Source organism: Teleopsis dalmanni, chromosome 2 (genome assembly GCF_002237135.1).
Source record: "Teleopsis dalmanni isolate 2A chromosome 2, ASM223713v2, whole genome shotgun sequence".
Lineage (NCBI taxonomy): Eukaryota > Metazoa > Arthropoda > Insecta > Diptera > Diopsidae > Teleopsis > Teleopsis dalmanni.
The window spans coordinates 231,414,406-231,434,650 of NC_051847.1; the positions used below are offsets into that span (position 1 = coordinate 231,414,406).

The 20,245-nt window shown below is 30.1% G+C and overlaps 2 protein-coding genes across 2 annotated transcripts; one reads left to right on the forward strand and one right to left on the reverse strand.

Moving 5' to 3' along the window:
* Positions 1-4,344: 4,344 nt before the first annotated feature.
* LOC119680666 (ferritin-1 heavy chain-like) lies at positions 4,345-5,873 on the reverse strand. Its single transcript, XM_038093594.1, has 3 exons — positions 5,459-5,873; positions 5,125-5,304; positions 4,345-5,063 (listed from the first exon to the last, which is right to left on the reverse strand). The coding sequence occupies exons 2-3, from the start codon at positions 5,282-5,284 to the stop codon at positions 4,447-4,449; spliced, it is 777 nt and encodes a 258-aa protein (XP_037949522.1). The 5' UTR covers positions 5,285-5,304; positions 5,459-5,873; the 3' UTR covers positions 4,345-4,446.
* A 1,587-nt stretch (positions 5,874-7,460) lies between these two features.
* Positions 7,461-9,110, forward strand: LOC119679915 (ferritin subunit-like). The gene is made up of 5 exons (XM_038092507.1): positions 7,461-7,805; positions 7,872-8,000; positions 8,291-8,568; positions 8,629-8,652; positions 8,713-9,110. The coding sequence occupies exons 2-5, from the start codon at positions 7,937-7,939 to the stop codon at positions 9,016-9,018; spliced, it is 672 nt and encodes a 223-aa protein (XP_037948435.1). The 5' UTR covers positions 7,461-7,805; positions 7,872-7,936; the 3' UTR covers positions 9,019-9,110.
* The last annotated feature ends 11,135 nt before the right edge of the window (positions 9,111-20,245 follow it).

The window sequence follows — 20,245 nt, forward strand, 5'->3', positions numbered from 1 at the left end:
AAAAGCTGCTTCAGTTTTGCGGTAATCCTTTTACGGTAATATATGGGTATATTTCTCGTCAAAATAGAAGACAACTATCTTGATGAGAAATATACCCATACATTACCGCGAAAGCAAAAAAGCAATAAAAAGTTTGGTTCACTATTAACGATCGCGATAGAGATAATATTTCATCATTCTAGTGGAAAAATTTCTATATCATACAAAAACATTTAAATTCCGATTAGCGAAAATATAATTGTATAATTGATATGTATTGCTACATGTAATATCTGTAAGAACGTTTTAACAAGTATTTTAAGATTTGGTGTCCCATATCTAATTAAATTTTCCCAATTTATTTATAACTTTTAAATATAATTCATATCTTAAGTACAACTATTAATTTACATCGTTATTCAAATGTTTAATCGACAATCAATAATTTATTACAATTTAGTAGACAAATTATGATTCATTGAATTCTAATTTATGCGACGAATATTATTTGAATCGGCAACTGCGTACAAGTTTTAAATAAATTCGAAAGTAACTTCCTTCCACGTTAGATATTAAAATTGCTATTAATATTAAATTTCACTCACAATAAAAACAAATTATGTTCATTGAATGAACAAAGCCAACGAAATAATTGTATGAGGCAACCTTAAGCCAAGTAATAATATTTGCATATGAATACGTCTCGGTCCTTAACTACGTACATACATACTTCAATACTCGTTCATTCTAATAGAAGAATGAGTTTTCATAACTTCTGGTTAGTGGTTCAAGTAGGCAATATTATTTATCTACGCGCAGTTCAACCACTGTTCGCATCTATGTAACAAATTAAGTTTCAAGTATGTAGAATCAAACAAAAACAAAATCACATTTATTAAATGAAAAACAATAAATTTTTGTAGCAACTGGTACAGTTGTGTGCGTCGCATCGAAGTTTGTGAGCAATGATTTCAAATAGATGGAAAGACATACATACCTCTTTCGACTTTGCAGAACGGAATGACCATTCATGTTTGCAAATTAACTGGGGAATAGCCTTATTCGATTGGCAAGCTGACAAAATGATATGCTCATTCGAAACGGTGCACTCAGTGGTTGCTTTTATTTTTATATGTAAAGTACAGTGATAACTTACAAAAGCAAGTGATACTCAAATTTTTTCACTTCCTGATTTTTCAAATTATTACAAACATTTGAATAAAAAAAATTTTATATGCAAAAATAAAAGTAATCTTCTTTATTTCATTTGAAATATTACAAGCTATGAGGTTGAATAGTTTTATTATTAAATTTTTTTTTTGTTTAACTATAAACACAAAATATGACCGTTGGATTCCATAATTCTGAGGGCTATTAACTTTTATCTTAATTAACTGAACTTTAAGAAAAAAATAGGGAGTAAGTAGGATATTTGAACGGTTAACAATGTATACTTATGTCTTATGTTGGATGGCAGCTTTTTATCAATCTATAGTTTTATCAAGTCTATATATCGTTTTTATTTGTATTTTTAATTTTTTACTCGCTTTAAAAGTGTTTTATTAATGATATTTTGTAATGCTGTCATTTAGAATTCCTTCCTTTGTGATAGAATATTTCAAAGAATATATTGGAATACACTAATATAGAATATTCCTACAACAACAAAACGATTTAAAAAAAAATGTTTAATACTTTATTATCGATAAGGTAAAAACCTTAATCATGTAAAAACTAAAATAATAATTTATAAATGAAATTAAGTTTACATTAAAACTCGTTTAAAAAAATATATTATACTTGTCTATAACTGAATATAGGGACAAATTTCTGGTTTCTGAAGATACGATCTTCAAACTATTGGAAATGAAAAGACAAACACATACATAAGTAGACTTATTAATCAAAATTACGCAAAAACAAGACATAGGACATAAAACATAATATCTAAATTAAAATGTTTATCGAATGAAAATATTTTATTTGCATTTAATAAACTGCAGAACTACATTTGTATACAAAAACAACAAACTGCAGAACTACATTTGTATACAAAAACACTGGTTACCTTTGAATTTTCCAATGCTAGAAAGATCAAGAAAGATTAACTGAAAGTCTGAAAGTCCAGAAAAATTCTATTGATAGTCGTCAATTAATAAGTAAGTTCCATTCTCTATGCTGACGTGATAGATGGACTGACTGGTATTTACTTAAAAATATGGTAATCATAATTTTCACAGCACTACGCCATAGCCTAACAAATATCCATATGGTGCATACGGTTTTTAATTTAAATTTTAATTGCGCCGTACACCTAATTAAAATGCATAAATTTAAATCCTTTTTCATTTATTTCCATATTTTCATTTCTAAAAAAATATTATTCACAAATATTAATGTTATTATAAAAATGAAATAGTTTTCCAAATACCATACACTCAAAAAAAGGATGAATGCTTAACTGTTGCAGTACAATTATGAGTTAAAAAAGGTATTCCACACGAAAAAAGCACCCTTAAAGCATTGTTCACGGCAATAAAATTAATAAAAGCATGTTTCAATGCACACAGAAGTTTCGAGAGAAAAACGAAACCTAATGTTAAATCATGGCAATTAATATTAAATGGATTATTATATAATAGCCCGTTTTCTCCATAAAACTAACCCAAAAATACAGAGCAATTATTGCCGCTTAACATTTTATTCGACAATTGGAACGATGCGATACCGTTGGGCGATACTGAGCAATTCCTTCATCATTTGTAATCTGTTATTGCACAATCGCACGCATCTTTCAGTCTGATTTGATGACGCCATTTATGTATATGGGCAAATTAATTATAGAATTATGGGTAATTCAAATACGCTTAATTGACGGTAGTTCTACGTGTTTCCTTGCTATATTAACAAGATTTAACTTATATTACGCCTCAATTAATTCGATTCTTAAGTGTACACTTTTGAAATTAGTTCAATTATATAGCCTTGTTAAAGTATTCCTTCCTCCCTTTACTAATAACTGTATCCATATTACTAACTTTTAAAATTGTATAATTATATTATTTAAATAGAAAATTGTTATGTATATCGAATACTTCAGTATAACAAACTTAAATAAACCAAAAATATTTGAAAACCTAAGTAAACCAAAAAACAAACTGTATTCTATAGAATAGTAATATGCAAATCTATATTAACAAGTTTAATATCGAGGTGTTATTGTTGAAATAGTTCGGCTAAAAATAGTATTATAAGATGAATGCTAGAAATGTATTACTTTATCCAAATGTAAAGCTAACCTAGTCATAGATAAAGGCCATCTGACCTTACCTGCATCGAATGGGATGAATAGTCGATATTCTAATTTACATCAAAGTTGTGAAAAATATCATTATCAGTACATAATTATACGAAGTTACAGGTTCACATCTGACACTAATTGCAAAAACTATAGTGTTTCTAGTAATGAGCTAACGACTGATCATAGAAACCCAACACAGCATTATCAACGCAGACACTGTTTTTAAAAGAATAAATCGATTCATGTTCATATATTGTATTGTCTTCAAGCTAATGTTAGGTAAGAATTCATGTACTGTAAATGCATAGTTACAATGGTATATACATTTATAGTAGCAGAGCAGAAAAAGTATTACTAGTGAAGAATGACTTTTATTTGTTTGCATTGATGTTCTACTCTGTAAGTGACCTTAATGAGAGGTTCTATAGCAACAATTTTAATTAGGGTCGCCTAATACCTTCAAGGCTGACTCCCTAAAAATTCCAGTTTTTTGGAGTACACATTGAGTAATAAAAAATCATGGTAATTAAAATGTGAACAGCTTACTCCATCTTGCTTTGGTACTACATCGTTAGCTCAAACTGAAAAAATCTTATCTAGAGTTTATGGTATATTGAGTGTTGTTGATGTAATTACAAACATTCGTTCACCTTAGTAAATATCCATACATATTCCATGTATTTGTACATTACAACATTTAGCTTAAAATCATTTTCAAATAACTTGCGATTTTTACAACAAATACATGGACAAAACTGATTCTGAAATTTGATTATTTCTGATACTACGACGATTCCTTGCATTTATCACTAATTTCTTGACAAATCTTTTCTTTTTTCTATGCAACATACGCAGGTTATAAAGAAAACAATAATTACACCAAAAACATTTTTTAGATAATGTTTAGTTGAGACACTGGAAAGTCATATTTGAAAATTCGTATATTTTTTGTTAGTTTTTGTTTCCACTTTGTATTTGTTTTCAAAAAACGTTTCTATAATATGAAATCATATGATGTCAATTGCTATGAAACATTTAAAAATAAACATTTTAACATATTAATTCTGCTCAAAAGAAGTTTATTAATAATCACCAAATTGTATTTACATAAAATTTATAAAATATTAAAAATTTGAAATACAGTAACTCAATTTTTAAAAATGAATTTACTGCTTTTGCAAATACTCATCAAACATATAAAAGCCCAGCTCTTGCTGTTCGTCGCGCACTATTTTCAATAAATCATTAAAATAACCAGATAATTTACGCACAGTTTCTGCTTGAGAACCCAAGAACTTTTCCTCAAAGTAATGAGCAAATTCCGGATCACGGTGTTTATAATGTTTAGTATGACGCCCATTTTTTTCGGTATTATCGATGTCGTGAATTGCGTGATTAGTAACATTTGCAGCCTTCTCAAACAGTTCTTTTTCTATGTCCAATGCAATACCTAAAGAATGCAGTTCATCTTTGTCAAGACTATAAAATTTCACATCTTTTTTATACTCCTTAGAATTACTAATTATCTCCAGCATATTGATAGAAACACCACGTTTATTAATATGTTTTATTAAATCAATTGCCTCGTCAAAATGCTTATCTGATAGTTCTTTGTATAACTTTTGGAATCCAGAACGATTTTTTTGATATGCACCGAAACGTGTAGCCAAATATAGGTACTCATAGGATTTAAATAAGAGCTCCCCGACATAATCACTCACATGCTTATTATCAAAAATATTATATTTCGCATTGCAGAGCTCAGCAATTTTTCCGTCTATTTCTAAAAAAATAAAGATTTAATAATTTAACAAACAAATACAGCACATTTTTTGTAAGTTTACTAAGAGGTGATGGTTGTAAACAGACTCTTTCCAACAACATGTTGCAATTATTAGACGTCGTCCATGTTTCTTTCTTTTCTGTGGCTGTTTCTTTCTTTTCTGTGGCTGCGTACACAGCAGCACATAGACAGGACACCAAAATGAAGGCAAACAACTTCATTTTTTCAGGTTCAATTTGTGCTGAAACAAAAATGTTGGATAATAATGCTATATACTATTCTAGACATTTATTAATTTTCTTATGACATAAAAAACGATTGCTTCTTTTTGCGTTGTAAAATATCATATATAAATGTTTTGTTCGAAATATATATATGCGCAGCAAATAACTTACAAATTTTTAATTATATTTTTACAGCTTTCACTTATTTTCAGAGTTTGTAAAAGTCGTTGCTTTTAATATATTCAATTTGTACCTTTATACACACTGGTATAGAAGGTATCAATGCTTTTCCTTTATTAAAGACGAAATTTAGACTGTTTTTATTTCAACTTCTGCTCGTCGTTTTTATCGATTGACTGCGATGTGTTTCTTACTTTTGCACTCGTTCTTTGGACTTATTACACCAGCTCTCTCTCATATGCATATAAATTTCTCGAACAAAGCAAAAAACATGGCTGCCTTCTGATAATTATTTAATAATATTGTAACTCCAATGCTATAAAAATGCATAAAAGCTACGTTATATATAACAAAATAACAATATTAATCCCAAATATATGACTCAGCAAATTACGTACTTAAAAATTTTCCAATCATTAAGGGTTACCACCTCCAGTGAATTTTTTTTTATTATTTACGGGCATATCATTATCTCATTCATGTTATCTGTTTCCACATGTATCATAAGCTAGGATTTCTAGCTTAATATCCAGTATAATTGCTCATATAATGATATAAATTATCAAATATTCGTATATTTACTCAATAATTCAGTTAATAATATATAATGGTAATTCTACATATTAAGTATTGTGTATTGCATAATGGTTGATACTATGTATTATTTTTTGATCTTCTCACAATGAGGTAAATTAAGATAAAAACTTAATATCGATAATATAATAGAAGCACCGAAGAACAGTTTGATAAGATTGCTGTTGAAATGTCTCTAATTCCAAAACATGTTGGTTGGTTGCAGTGGCAGGTCATAAGATAACTTCAAATGTACCTCAATTAGCGATTTTTCGCCGTTTTGTTACCACATTCCTCGCAAGAACCCTAGTATAGAAGAGTAGAGACTAAATCCATCCCACCGAATTTAGGTAATTTAACAGGTCTTTCATCCTTACCATTGAGCAGTCTGATAGACTATCACAAAAATATTTTCCTAAGAACCTATATCTTCTGGATGCTAGAGCTGGGCATTCACAGAGAAAATGTATTATTGTTTCTTTCTCCCGCGGGTTTCCACAACTTCTGCAGTGAGAGTTATGGGGAATACGCAGTTTCTCTGCGTGAGTTCCTAACCACCAATGACCAGTAAGAACCGCAATAAGCCTTGCAGTGTTTACGCGATCTTTTTTGATGAGTTCCAGAGATTTATTTTTATTATAAGTGGGCCACGTTAACCTGGAAGTTGCACATGACCTTAGTGCTTTCCATCTGTTATTGGCGAGTTGCAGAAAGTAAAGAAAGGTACTTCTTTTGATGGTCTCCAGGGTAATATAGACTGATACCGCCAGTGACGCATCTAGGGAGGCACCAGAGCGGGCTAAACTATCAGCTTTCTCATTCCCTACGATGTTCCTATGCCCAGGAACCCAGATGAGTGTGATATCGGCCAACCGGTTTAGCTCGTCGATTGCTTCTCTACATTCTTTTACTATTTTTGATTTTGTTATAAAGGATTCAAGAGCTTTAATTGCTGCCTGGCTGTCAATAAAAATAGCAACACTACATCTGTTCTCGATGTGGCTTGCAATTTACCGACAGGCTTCTTTTATTGCTAGGATTTCAGCCTGAAAAACCGTAGCTTCATTAGGTATCCTAAGAGAGATATTTATATTTTTAGATGGTGCGAAGATTCCTGCTCCTGCCCCACCGCTCATTTTCAAGCCATCTGTATATATTGAGATATCGTAATTTGCTTCGAAAACATGTTAGTATTCAACAAATTAATATATGAGTAGTTTTTTATACATATATAAATTTAAAACGACAAGAATATTCAGATTGTTGTTTGATATATTATTTACTGAAACTGTACAATTCAATTTTCGATAGGTTCTTTTTCTTATAAATGCCACTAATATATACATTTCCAAAAACAAAAACTTTGGCAACCATGCTTTGAAAAGAAAGAGATAAGAGCCGACCAGAAAATCGTAGAAAATAATAAAATGTAATCGAGTGTCATCCATGTTGAGCTGCCATTGTTGCTGCAATTGATATTGAATATTTTTAAAGAAAAGTTATGCATGTTTATAGAGTCGTGTGAATAAATTGAAAAAAAAACAAAAAATTATCATTACTTATAAGTTGTTGAGTATTTATGTTGAAATATACTGTAGCAAGATAACAAAGAAGCAATTGCACACAGTTTAAAAGTGTACTCGCGAAATTGAAAACAGACAGTCTGAATTTAAAACGCATTCTATAAGGACAGTTGTGACAAACAGTAACAATTGCGATTGCCTTCTGTACCAGTGCGTATAAAGGCTTTGACAATTTGATAAAAGTAAACATATCGATAAATATTCTATTACAGGCTATAATAATTAATTTATTTCTTTGGAATTTACAGAACTTTAATATTTGTAAATTCTCACGAATTATATTAATACAAATAATTAAATACAATTGATCAAAATGATGAAAATATTACTTGGATTACTTCTTCTTTCTGCGTCTTGCTATGCAGGAAAAAACACATGTAAGTAATATCCCAACATATGTATATAAATTATTTACGCAGTAAATTAAACTAACAGAAAAAAAGGCAACTTGTTCGTTGTTAGGCTATTATTCAATGAAATAAAATATGCAACAAAAAACGACGAATATGTGGGAAATGAAATAAGAGAAGCAAATTAAAATTAGTTTAGAATATTTAATAAATTTGATTCAAACAATGTTTTGAATGTACAATTTCAAAAATAGAAAAAAATTAACTGCTTATAGCTATTGAAATATTTTTAATAATAAATTTGATTTCACATACAGGCTCAGTTGATTCTGTTAATTTTTCGGAGTGGATCGACTTAGAGAAGGCAGAATGTTATACAGATGCTATAAGCCAAACGCGCATGGAAATAGATGCTTCGTATACATACTTATATATTGGGGCACATTTTGCGCAAGATGTGATTAATCGTCCTGGTATTGCTGATTTCTTTTTTAAGGCTGCTAAGGAAGAAAGAGAACATGCTACGAAATTAATAGAATATCTATCTATGCGTGGCCATTTGAATAATGTTGAAGAACTTATCAAGAAAGACTCAGTAAGTCAAGCAGAATTGTTTATATTGTACATTTATACATTTTAATTTATTTCTTTACAGATTTTAGAGAAGGATGACAATTCAGTAAGTTGAGCTGCATTGTTTATATTGTATATTTATAAATTCTAATTTATTTCTGTACAGAGGAGTTTAAAAATTAAAGGTAGGTCTTTGAATGATGCTTTAGAAATTAAACTTGATTCCAAGAGTAGTGCTGCTGATGCTTTTATATACGCTCTAAAATTGGAAGAAAAAGTGACTAAATCCATTCGCGCTTTAATTAAATCCTGTGAAACAAATAAAAACTATTATCATATTGTTGACTGGTTGACCGGCGTTTACCTTGAAGAGCAGTTACATGGCAAACGAGAATTAGCTGGAAAATGGAGTCAACTTATAAAGATGGGTCCTGGAGCATTGGGTGAATTCTTATTTGACAAAACATTGTAGATTATTTAATCGTTGAAAGTGAAAGTTTTGCAAATTTTTCCAAATCTATTTTAAATAAATACGTGTTAAAATCCTTAAGAACATTTAATAAACGCGTTTTTTTGTTAAAGGCGCATATATACATAAAAATATATACTATTAATAAATAAGAAACAAATATTTTAGAAATAAACAATACATTGAATAGGTTGAAAATTTACTTTTGCTGCTACTTGAAATCTTTACAACTAAATTCAAAAAAAAAAATAATTTGTTACTGGATTTCAAAAACTAAGTTTTCGAAACATTTTGTTTAGTAATATTTGATTAATTATTAGTGAAAGCAGTTACTCATTACGAATGTTTTGGATCAATGAATATTTTGCGGATAATGAAATCATGTTTTGTCGAACGAATATAGATGAAGTGACTTAATAAGAATACTTTTAATTGTGTCATTGTTTTCATTACAAATGAAAATTATTAAGGCAATGTGTAAATAGATAAGCAGGCAAAATTAATAAGATTTAATTTCTTCCCTGTAGTTTTTTGTACAATTTTACAATACAATTTGCTGTTTGATAACTACACAAAAATTGGTTTGTTGTTTAGTAAAAAGCAGTAATGTGTTGCAAAGAACACTGTATAAATTAACGGGCGAAAAGGCAGATCGTCATTATTGTTACCTTAATATTTACAAAAGTTGAAATACTAACAAATCAACCAGCAAAATAGCATGACCGAAATTACTTAAAAAAATTTGGTGTTTTTACAAAAGAACAACGCATAAAATGGATGAATATAATTCGAAGGTCTGATTCATAAGATGCGCCAGTTCGGCTTCCCTCAAACACTATGCTGTGTTGTTCACAATTTCCTCTCTGATAGATCCTTTCAAGTTAGAGTCGGTTCCTCTCTTTCCCGCGACTTTCCTATCGCCGCCGGTGTCCCTCAGGGTTCGGTACTTGGCCCCCTCCTCTTCAACCTATTTACTTCTGACATTCCCATTCCTCAGACCCCCGTCAAGCAAATTTGCTTTGCTGACGACTGCCTTATTTTCATGCGGTCGGCTAACCCCTCCCGCATCTCCAATGAGCTTAATGCTCACCTCAAGTCCCTCCTTAAGTATTATACCCATTGGAAGATTAAACTCAACACCGATAAGATTTCAGCAATAGCTCTTTTAGGCCTTAAAAGAGATCACTCCGGTGGTTTTGACTCCTCTTCCATCAAGCTTAAGCTTGATAACACCCCCATTCTGCTTGTGTCCAAGCTTAAATATCTCGGTGTTGTTCTTTCCACTCGTCACAACTTTATACCTCATGTTGACTATGCCATTCGCAATGCGCGGTTCAGGCACATACAACTTAACAATGCCCTTCGCAGGCACAATCAGCTTAACTGTAAAGTTAAGCTTCTCTGTTACAAACAGCTTATTCGTCCTCTCCTAACGTACGCTTTCCCTATTTGGTCTGCAATCTCCTCTGCCCAGATGGAAAGAATCCGTCTTTTCGAGCGCAAGCTCATTCGTGATTGCACCAACTACAAACGCAAGCCTAACGGCAAACACTTCTCAATCTCCGCCCTTTTTAATTCCGCCAAAGTTACTTGCATTGATGAGTACCTTCTCTCACTCGCCCGTAGGTATCTCACCAGGCTCCACAACCTCCCTCCTGATATCCTTGCTCCTACCTCTCTTCCTCCTGACCTCATTCAGGCCTTACGCCATAAACCTCCTCAATTCATCTCTCATTATTTTGATGAGTGGGACTCAGATCCCTCCGTCATCCCTTTATATAACCGTGGCTCTCGTGATCCTGGTCACAGAGTCTACCTTTAGTACACTCGCGCCTTTGCCATAACCCCTCCCCCTTCACTACTTCCAATTTTCCTCATTTTAGGCCCATGATCTCTGATCTAGATGAACTTTGCTTGCTACGTGTTAGGTCTCTTTACTCTCTTCTCTCTCCTTCGTCTACTGGAATGAAGTTTCCTCATTGCCGTGGAAATCTTCTCCTTTCATTCCTTAGAGGTGGTTTAGTGGGTTAAAGTCCCACACGGTGGCTTTCGATGCTTCCACCTAAAAAGGATGAATATAATTTGGTACAAAAAAATTCTTGTGGTGGTGACATATACCTGTTGGTATATATTGGAACAACTAAAAATAGACTTCGAACAAAAATTAGAGGATACAAACATGATCTGTAGAATAGTACCACATCTATTGATCAAAACAAATTCTAGCAACACATTGCATTAAAATAAGCAATACGCTTATTTTCGAAGGCGTAAAAATTATCAGCAGGAAAAAAAATTGCACAGACAGAATGTTGTAATTACTCAATACTGTGTATTATGGAAATCTAAAAGAGTGAACAAAAAATGGTGACAAAAATTAGTACAAATTAATAGGCTATCACATACTCACAATTTTTTAATTTGACAATGAAAAACATTGATTGTCATACATGTATTATTTGAGTTCATATACTCATATAGATTTGACTTTTGATATTTATTAAACAAATGAAAAAAACATCAATAACATAGAAAATAGTCTAATAAATAGACCGAAATATCTGTTATAAATAATTTAATACATAGTAATTTTTGCTTGCAATCAACAATTAAAATAAGTGGTGGTATATAAGTGGTATATATATATATATTGTATGTTATTTTTTTAAAAACAAGAATACTCGCTAAAGCTCAACAAAAAACAAATATTAAGAACTCTAACCTAATCCATTTCCGAACTTTTGGTCATTATATGAATGATATTTTTATATTTTTTAAAATAAATATAGTAATAACCTTAATAAAAGTGAATTTAAAAATTCTACTAGAAATAGTAGTGTTCTTTCGATTTTTAGTATTTTGGTTTAAGAACACCGCCACAGCAATAATAAATTTTTAATTGAGAGCAAATACATTTTCCACGTAGCTTTCGACCAACTTTTTCAAAATGTTAACAAATTTAAAATTCTCTTTATACAAATTAAACTCCGTTGATTGCGTCACATTGATGTTGCTATGTTAAAAAAAAGTTTAAAGGATTATTGGTACGAAAATAGAATTATTTATAAAATTCTTTCAGTACACAATTAACCCTTTTTGAAAATACTTCAGGGATGGACAAATAAGCCTTTGGTGATACATGTTTTGAATGGATGATGGATAGTCTCTGCGATTCCAGTTCACTTAAAATCGAATAAAGAGCGTTTATGTGTACGTTTGACTTGTTACTTCCGAATGTTGGTCTGTCAATAAATATTTGATATTTGGTGAGTGGTAAGTGTTGTCCATAATTTTAATCAATAATTCCTACTTTAAATAGTTTTTGACATATGCGAACAGATGTGTTAAATACGTAAAGGAAACATTTTGTTCCAAATTGTTTTAAAGTTGCTATAAATGAAATCCTCCTGTATATTTAGCATTTTCGAAAATGCTTTAAGTTATTATTCTGATCTGCAATATTAAATATTGTAATATTAATATTTTATATTAAATAAAAGCTGGCAATTTACAACAAATAATCACTTCTTTTTTCATATAGAATATCTATAATTTAAAAATAAAACTACAAAGTAAAATAAAATTAACTACGGTATTTTAAGTATCAAGTTCAAACTTTTCCCACTTTAAATATGAAGGTCAACCAAAAAAGTTCCTCATTTTTTGCTAATTCAGTTATGTACTCTATATTACAAATCATAACACTTAATTGTATTATGAATTATTATTATAAAATTATATTATTAAGAAATTAAACGTATAAAATTGTTCGAAGAACGAGCCTCATATCTGATTGCATTTAACTTAAAAATTGTCAGTTCGATCCTAGCCGTCCTCAATCCAAGATGTGACACATCCTGCATGTGGCATCCCTAGAGAGTCATCTGATACTTGTTGGGTAATGAACTAATAGTTGTGTACAGGGTTTGGTACCCGTTACATAAAATGAACCGTCATATAGTCCATGCTACCATATTATTAAAAAACTAAGGGTTAAAACCATTTAGAACTTTTGGCAAAACTTTTGATGCTATTCAAAGGGAGGTCCTGAAGTTCGCCAAGATCCTAAAAAAGAAAGCCTCTAAAGTGTTAAGGCGGCGCCACGCGTGTGCTAGACGGAAGTAAAGTAGGTGGGTTGCAATTTCATTGTCCTCACCACAACTGCAGCAGATATGGTTGAAAAGGAGTTTTAGTCTTCTAGCATGGTTACCTAGAATACATTGACTTGTGAGTAAACCTATTGCAAGACTGATATCTCTAAGGGACATTTCTATAAGAGAGTTTGATTTTCTTCTATTGGTGTGTGACCAAATCGTAAACAGATACCTGCATTTCGTCAGGCATTCCCATCTTTTATTAAAAATTTTGGCACAGAAAGAACTCAATACCAAATTGCATGGTATCAACGATATGACCAGGTTGTTTAGATGTTCCGAGTGGTTTCCTGAAGCACCCCGTCTGGCTAGCTCGTCTGCTTTGCAATTGCCGAAAATATCCCTATGACCGAGAAACCAGAGTAAAGAGATAAGGACCGCGTCGACATCTCATTAAGTGATGTGTAGCAGTCAAAGACTTCCGTAAATGGACTGAACTCAAGGACTTTAAAGCGCTTCACTATACGATAGTATATATTCCTATCAAGTATATTATTTACTACTAGACAAGCTGAAGCTTTCTTTAACAGTCACTTCTGCCTCCATTGTGATGTATCTTTGAGTCTTAAAGCAGATGATGCTGCCAAATGTTTGCTGATGATGTCAAGTGGCATTAAGTGAAGCAGTAAATCTAATGTCATAGCTAGTGTTGTACACAGAGCAGAGTTTAGCCCTGCCCTGAGCCCTGTTAGGTACAGAACAGTACGAAGATTTATCAAGAGCCGTCCACGGTTATGTCTTACAAAAGTATTGGTCTAATGACACTCGTGTGTAGCCACTGAGCAATGCGTGGTTGTAATCTCCACTCTTTTACCAATAGCTTTCTGGCATAAGAACAGCGCAATGTTTGCTTTCCTAGCGCGCTCTGAAATATTTTTCCAACTGAGTTTTCTATCGAAAACAATACCTAACAATTTTACTTTCTCAGTAAATAGTATCGCAGAACCTTGAATATAGGGTGGAGAAAGATTGGGAACCCATGTTTCCTGGTAAAGACGACGATTTCAGTTTTGCTGGGTTTAATCCCAACGCCACAATTTAGTGTTCATTTGTTTTGGATATTAAGGCCATTCTGCAGAACATCCCATAAGGTGGTAGCATACTCTCCAGTGACTTTTACCGTAATGTCATCCGCATATACAATAATCTTTCAACCTGCATTCTTCAGTTTTTGTAGCAGTTCATTCACAAGTATAATCCAGACGAGGGCAGAGAGTACCTCTATTTACCCGGTTAGTACATGACCGCTAAAACTGATGAGCGCATCATCTACACCCAAATGTGAGAGTGCGCTTGTTATTGCACTGGAAAGAATATTATTAAAAGTTCCTTCAGTAGCTACGAAAGCAACTATACAAACATCCTTTAAATTGAGATATTTTTTAATAGTGAACGTAAGGGCATGAGGTATTGATATAAAATACATAAATTTCGTTATATTAATGTAACCTTTCCAGTACATATTTTAATGTTTCATATATTTCTTTAATAGATAAAATAAGAAATACAAATAGGCTAGTTTACATCTTTAAAGTTTTAACATGAATATTTATGTAGAACATTTAAAATTTTAAGTCGAAAAAAATAAACAAAATACAATGAAGACAACTGTGCAAACTTAACTATCTTTTCAAAATCACCATTCATCATTGGTTCGAAGCAAATTTTAATGGTCAAACCAAACAAGAGTAATAACTGAAGAGCAAAGTATTGTAATTTATGGACGTAATTACCAAAATCTTATAAGATATAAGAGCATACCGATATTGTAATTGCCCTTAGCGATTTAAGTTTTCAAAACTTTGCCACATACCCTTGCAGTTTTAAATATTAAATAAAGTCTAATAATAAAACATGATTAAAAGTTTTATGACAAATATAAATCAAAATATTACAAGTAAAACTTAAACTGTGCACATACGTAAGATTAAAAAAAGGGATATATCAAGTATATACGAACGCATTTAGCAATTAGCGCTATTAAACCATGGTCCTATTTAGTATAGTATAGGGAGTGTAGTATATGGTCCCCTATACTATACAAACTACCTTTTATACCCGCCGGTTTAAGGTTGTTGCTTGCATTTCATATAAAGTTACTTTACATTAATTATGACATTAAATATTTAATTATTTTATGAATGTCATATATAAGGAATAATAGACTAAACTGATCATCGAGCAACACTTATCAACATTTTTCCATTTTTGAAAATACTATATGAGATATATTCTTCCCAGCACTTTTTGTCATTTTCTTTAACTGAGATTTTATATATTCATATCACGTAATAAAAATGTTAAACACAGCTGCGAATGATTTGGAAACTCCACAAATAAGTAATCCAGCATTTGATAAATATATTTATAAATATACATAAAGCAAGTTTTTACATACCCTTCCTTCATACATTTTTAGTGCAAGCAAAAATCTATTAAAGCTTTACACATGCATGTACATAAATAAGTACTTCAAAGCGGGGAAGTTTTATGAAGTGTTTTTTCCAAAAATATAGTATTAACTCTTAAGGATAAAAAATACTCTTAACATCTTCACAGCATTGAACAGATTTTCTTCTTAATTACAATGTCATATATTCTGCATCATATATGTTATGTACATATGTATCTTCAAACACAGTCAGTTAGCAGGTGTTTAGGATTATGGAGTTGTCAATCGAAGAAAATTTTATAAATAACTTTGTTTTAATTTCTACGAAACCACATATAAAGGATGATGAAGTATTTTAATTTACAATTTGCATTAGTGCCATTTGTAGCACAAGTCATAAGCGCAGTCAGAAATCTGAACAGAGGGTTTCAAGGAACAATTTTGAACAGTAAAAAAAAACAATATAATACGTAATCTGTACTGATGCTTGAAAAATGGAGCGGCCGCAAAATTTTTTTTTGATTTTCAAATATATCTCTGGCTTTTAAAATATTACTTTCGATGATAAAGTAAGGGAAATAAAATTTCAGATCGATCACATTGTGCCAACTCGTGCCGCGTTGAGCTCAAAGTTGTAAAAGTATATATATATAGAAAAAGTCATATATATATATAATTTTCGTTGCTGCTGTCAAGGAAGTTTTGGCGTATTCTCATGATTGTTAACCTTTGCCTTTTTGCATAGGAGACGATGAGCGACCATCTTTAGCTCCGAAATGCTCCAGCTACTGAAACAACACAACATAACGATCTTTGATTTCATCTTGCATCAGCACTTCACTGAGCGCATTCTCGTTGAGGATGAATGAGTGTTCATCTAATGTGTTAAACACTTGCTCTGCTGATCTAGTCATATTAATAATATTTATATATATATATATATATGTATACCTATATAAGTGGTTACACATAAATTTATATAAATCTAGTAAAAAAAATAATTTTTTGTTTGTAATTTTGTATATATCCACTTTTTTCTTTCTTGTTGTTTTTGCATTAATTTACAATAATGTTTATAAAAACACACTACAATTCCCGATCAAATATATATCTGCTCAAATTTAACGAACTGATTACCTGTTAAAGTAATTTAATTTAATATTTACAAGGGCGGTTTGACAAGTCAGTGACTTTTTGAATAAAACAAATTTTTTTTGGCAAAATAACATTTTATTTTTCTACATAATCACCATTTAGCTTGATACATTTAGTCCAGCGTTTTTCTAATTTTCTTATTCCTTCCAAATAATACGTTTTCTCAAAGCTCTCAAAATACGCATTGGTTTCGGTAATGATTTCTTCATTCGAACCAAACCTCTTACCGCCCAGCCATTTCTTTAGGTTTGGTAACAGAAAATAGTCGCAGGGGGCTAAATCTGGAGAATATGCTGGATATGATAGCAGTTCATATCCCAATTCGTGGATTTTGGCCATCGTGACTAGACAAGTGTGCACACGTGCTTTGCCTTGATGGAACAGCACTTTCTTCTTCGCCAAATCCGGCCGTTTTTGCTTCAAATCAACGTCAATTCTTTTTAAAAGCTTTGAATAATATTCGCCGGTGATCGTTTTACCTTTCTCGAGGTAATCGATGTGAATGACACCACTTGCATCTCTAAAAACTGTGGCCATGACCTTATTAGCTGACAGACTCTGTTTGGCCTATGTAATTGTTATAAATTTCTATGTAAAATGTTTAAAATTAAATAAAATAAAGCTATGTACTACTTCTACTACTACTATATATAATATTGTTGTGAATATACAATTTAAGTAACCTTTGATAATTTCTTATTATGTCAGTTTATTTAGAAAGTAAGTTTTTGATAAATATGGGATTTAGAGAAATTATGGTATGCTTGATAAAAAGACAGAGATAATAAACGGTTACACTAAACTCAAGTTACGATTTATATTACTTATCAGAATCCAGTGATCGCGAACGACCACGTAAATGGGGGAAACGCAACAATATGTATAATCTATTATTTATATTTAAAAAAAATGATTTTATTAAGATGTTTTCCGATATTTCGACTATCTTAAATAGTCAGCTTCAAGAAACTAACAAAATATACAATGTAAAATAGCGGGAATTAAAAAAAATATTATAATAAATACAATAATAATAATAATCCGGTCCACGGAACACCTTTGCAGTCCGGTGAACAGCACATAAATTCCGATATAGCTCTCACCGTAGCTGGCAGACCACGATAGCGCAGAAAATGGACTAATACTATAAATGAGGATTTATTACGCGCCTACTATATAGCTACAAACAATGAAAGAGATATGACAGCATATCGAACTACACTACATACAATATTTCGGGCTCATGATTGCAGTCAATACAATGTACAACCAATGCTGTACTAGCGTCAGCACCACTTTTATTTATATGAATATAATTTATAAAAATATTTTTGTAAATATAAATATAATATAGCAAATTAATATAAAGATTTGATTTATATTAAAAACGCATAAAATAATACATAATTAATATATATGAAAAATTTAGACATAAACATTTCTAAATCGCTTTATAATAAACTAAATATACAATCGTAAACTAATGTAAGGTTTAAATCGAAGCTTATATTCTGATTTCATATCAAATTCAAAGTTTATTGTTATGGAAAACCCTATAATTCTCAAATCCTTAGATGTCGAATATTTCTCAAATCGTTTCTCAGCTTGACTGTATATTGGGCTATTTTAAAGAATTACTAAATTTGACACATTAACTATGTAAATGATTAAAGAGCATTTTTTTTTTAGAAATTTATGACTGTAATTAATTATTAAGTGTCATCAGAACGAATATGTGCATTAACACTTCATTTTTTAACATATTTATTTTTTATAAAAAAGAGACAAACATATAATGGATTGCAAGAAATTGCAACTTTAGATACACATAAGTAAAGAATATTACTTCATAAATTAATAAAAAAATTATTATATAAATAAATAATTTCGTGCAATGAACATATCAAATAATTCAAAAAAATATGTCGATAATGATTATTGATTCAAATTTGTTTATAGTTTTTTGAGAATTAATGTGGGCTTGAGGATTAACTTTTGCTTAGGGTCACATTAGATGAATATTCATATGCATGAACTGTGCTAATTTGTGTGTTGAAAAAACAATATATATATAAACCAATGAGTTTTATAAATATTAAACATTAACCAAATCGCGAACTGGTTTCCAAATTATACAGTAGATTAGGATTTCTTACCATGGTAATAATAACATTAAAACAAATTCGTTTGTTAGAATAATTATGGTGTACTTTATTAAAAATAATGAAATTTTGTTTTATGTATAACATATATTGAATAAAATATTTAAGTTAATTTTTATTTTACGAATACATAATTATACTTACATATATTTAAAATAGTGTTTAAAAAACTGTCATCTTGCAAACAAATTCTTTTTATAATATATATATGAGTTGGAAAAATTCATATTTTTAGTTAGCTGTAGTAATAAAAATATTAAAATTCTTCTATTCTCATATTCTAGAAATTATTTTATAATAGAAGAGCAAAAATACTATTTTAACAAAATAATATTTCATATGTATAAATTATTAAATTTCTTGTTTTAACTATTAATATTTATTACAGGTTTTTACTTATTCAGTTATGCATTATCATATATGTATATATTTAATATACACATTATAAAAGTTATCAATAAGAATTTTAAAAAAATGTATTTATTTTATTTCTTAATTAAAGATTATTAAAAATTTTACAATCACCAATGCTTGGCTACATTTTTCTATATAAATTTTATAGGTCCTGATTTTATAACTACATCAATATTGGTATTTATATGTCTTTATAAGTTAGAGTATCTTTTAAATTGTATTAAATTATAAAACATATTACATTTAATTATTTTATAAATTATTGTATAATTTAAAACGGAATATATTATTATAAATTAATAATAATTAACATATTCTTATCCTTGACTTAACGTCCATTTAAAATTTATACTTTTTTATTTATTTGGTTATTAAATTATTTGTTGTTTTACTTTAAATTGCATGGTTGTGTTACAATATTTGAAAATTCTTGAAATCATATAATTTCGCAATATTCATTCTAAAACAGGGATGTCTTTTTCCGTTATTCACTTTTTTATATTTTACAAAATTTTTGGATTCATAAAATTACTGTTTAAATGTATGGATTCGGTATAAGAATTATAAATTTGTACTATCGAAATGGGAAGGGAAGTATTTGATCATAATTCAAGTGTACAACTTTACAGATTTCAAACTATATTCTTTCATATATAAAAATGTTAAGATTCATTCATTTGTAGCTTTCTGTAAAAAAGTTTCTTTCTGTATATTATATTTTTTAATTGTTAGAAAAAAAATTTAAATTTAAGCTATTAATGAGTACATAAAAACTAAGTATGGATAAAAAGATTTAGGAAAGAAGCACTTAATAATAATTGCAAATTGGTAATTATAGATGTATAATGATTCATACAGACTATCAACTAAATGCACTCGGAATCACACCAATTGAATTAATTAACTTAAACAATATTTATTAGAATTGGTAATATTGGCAGTGTTGCCAAATA

What these genes read in the sequence shown, in the direction of transcription:
- LOC119680666 (XM_038093594.1), bottom strand. Translation starts at nt 5,284, where the DNA reads ATGAAGTTGTTTGCCTTCATTTTGGTGTCCTGTCTATGTGCTGCTGTG. An exon ending in TTTACAACCATCACCTCTTA is followed by an intron (nt 5,064 to 5,124) that starts GTAAACTTACAA and finishes TTATTTTTTTAG; the next exon opens with AAATAGACGGAAAAATTGCT.
- LOC119679915 (XM_038092507.1), top strand. Translation starts at nt 7,937, where the DNA reads ATGATGAAAATATTACTTGGATTACTTCTTCTTTCTGCGTCTTGCTAT. An exon ending in CTATGCAGGAAAAAACACAT is followed by an intron (nt 8,001 to 8,290) that starts GTAAGTAATATC and finishes TTTCACATACAG; the next exon opens with GCTCAGTTGATTCTGTTAAT. An exon ending in AACTTATCAAGAAAGACTCA is followed by an intron (nt 8,569 to 8,628) that starts GTAAGTCAAGCA and finishes ATTTCTTTACAG; the next exon opens with ATTTTAGAGAAGGATGACAA.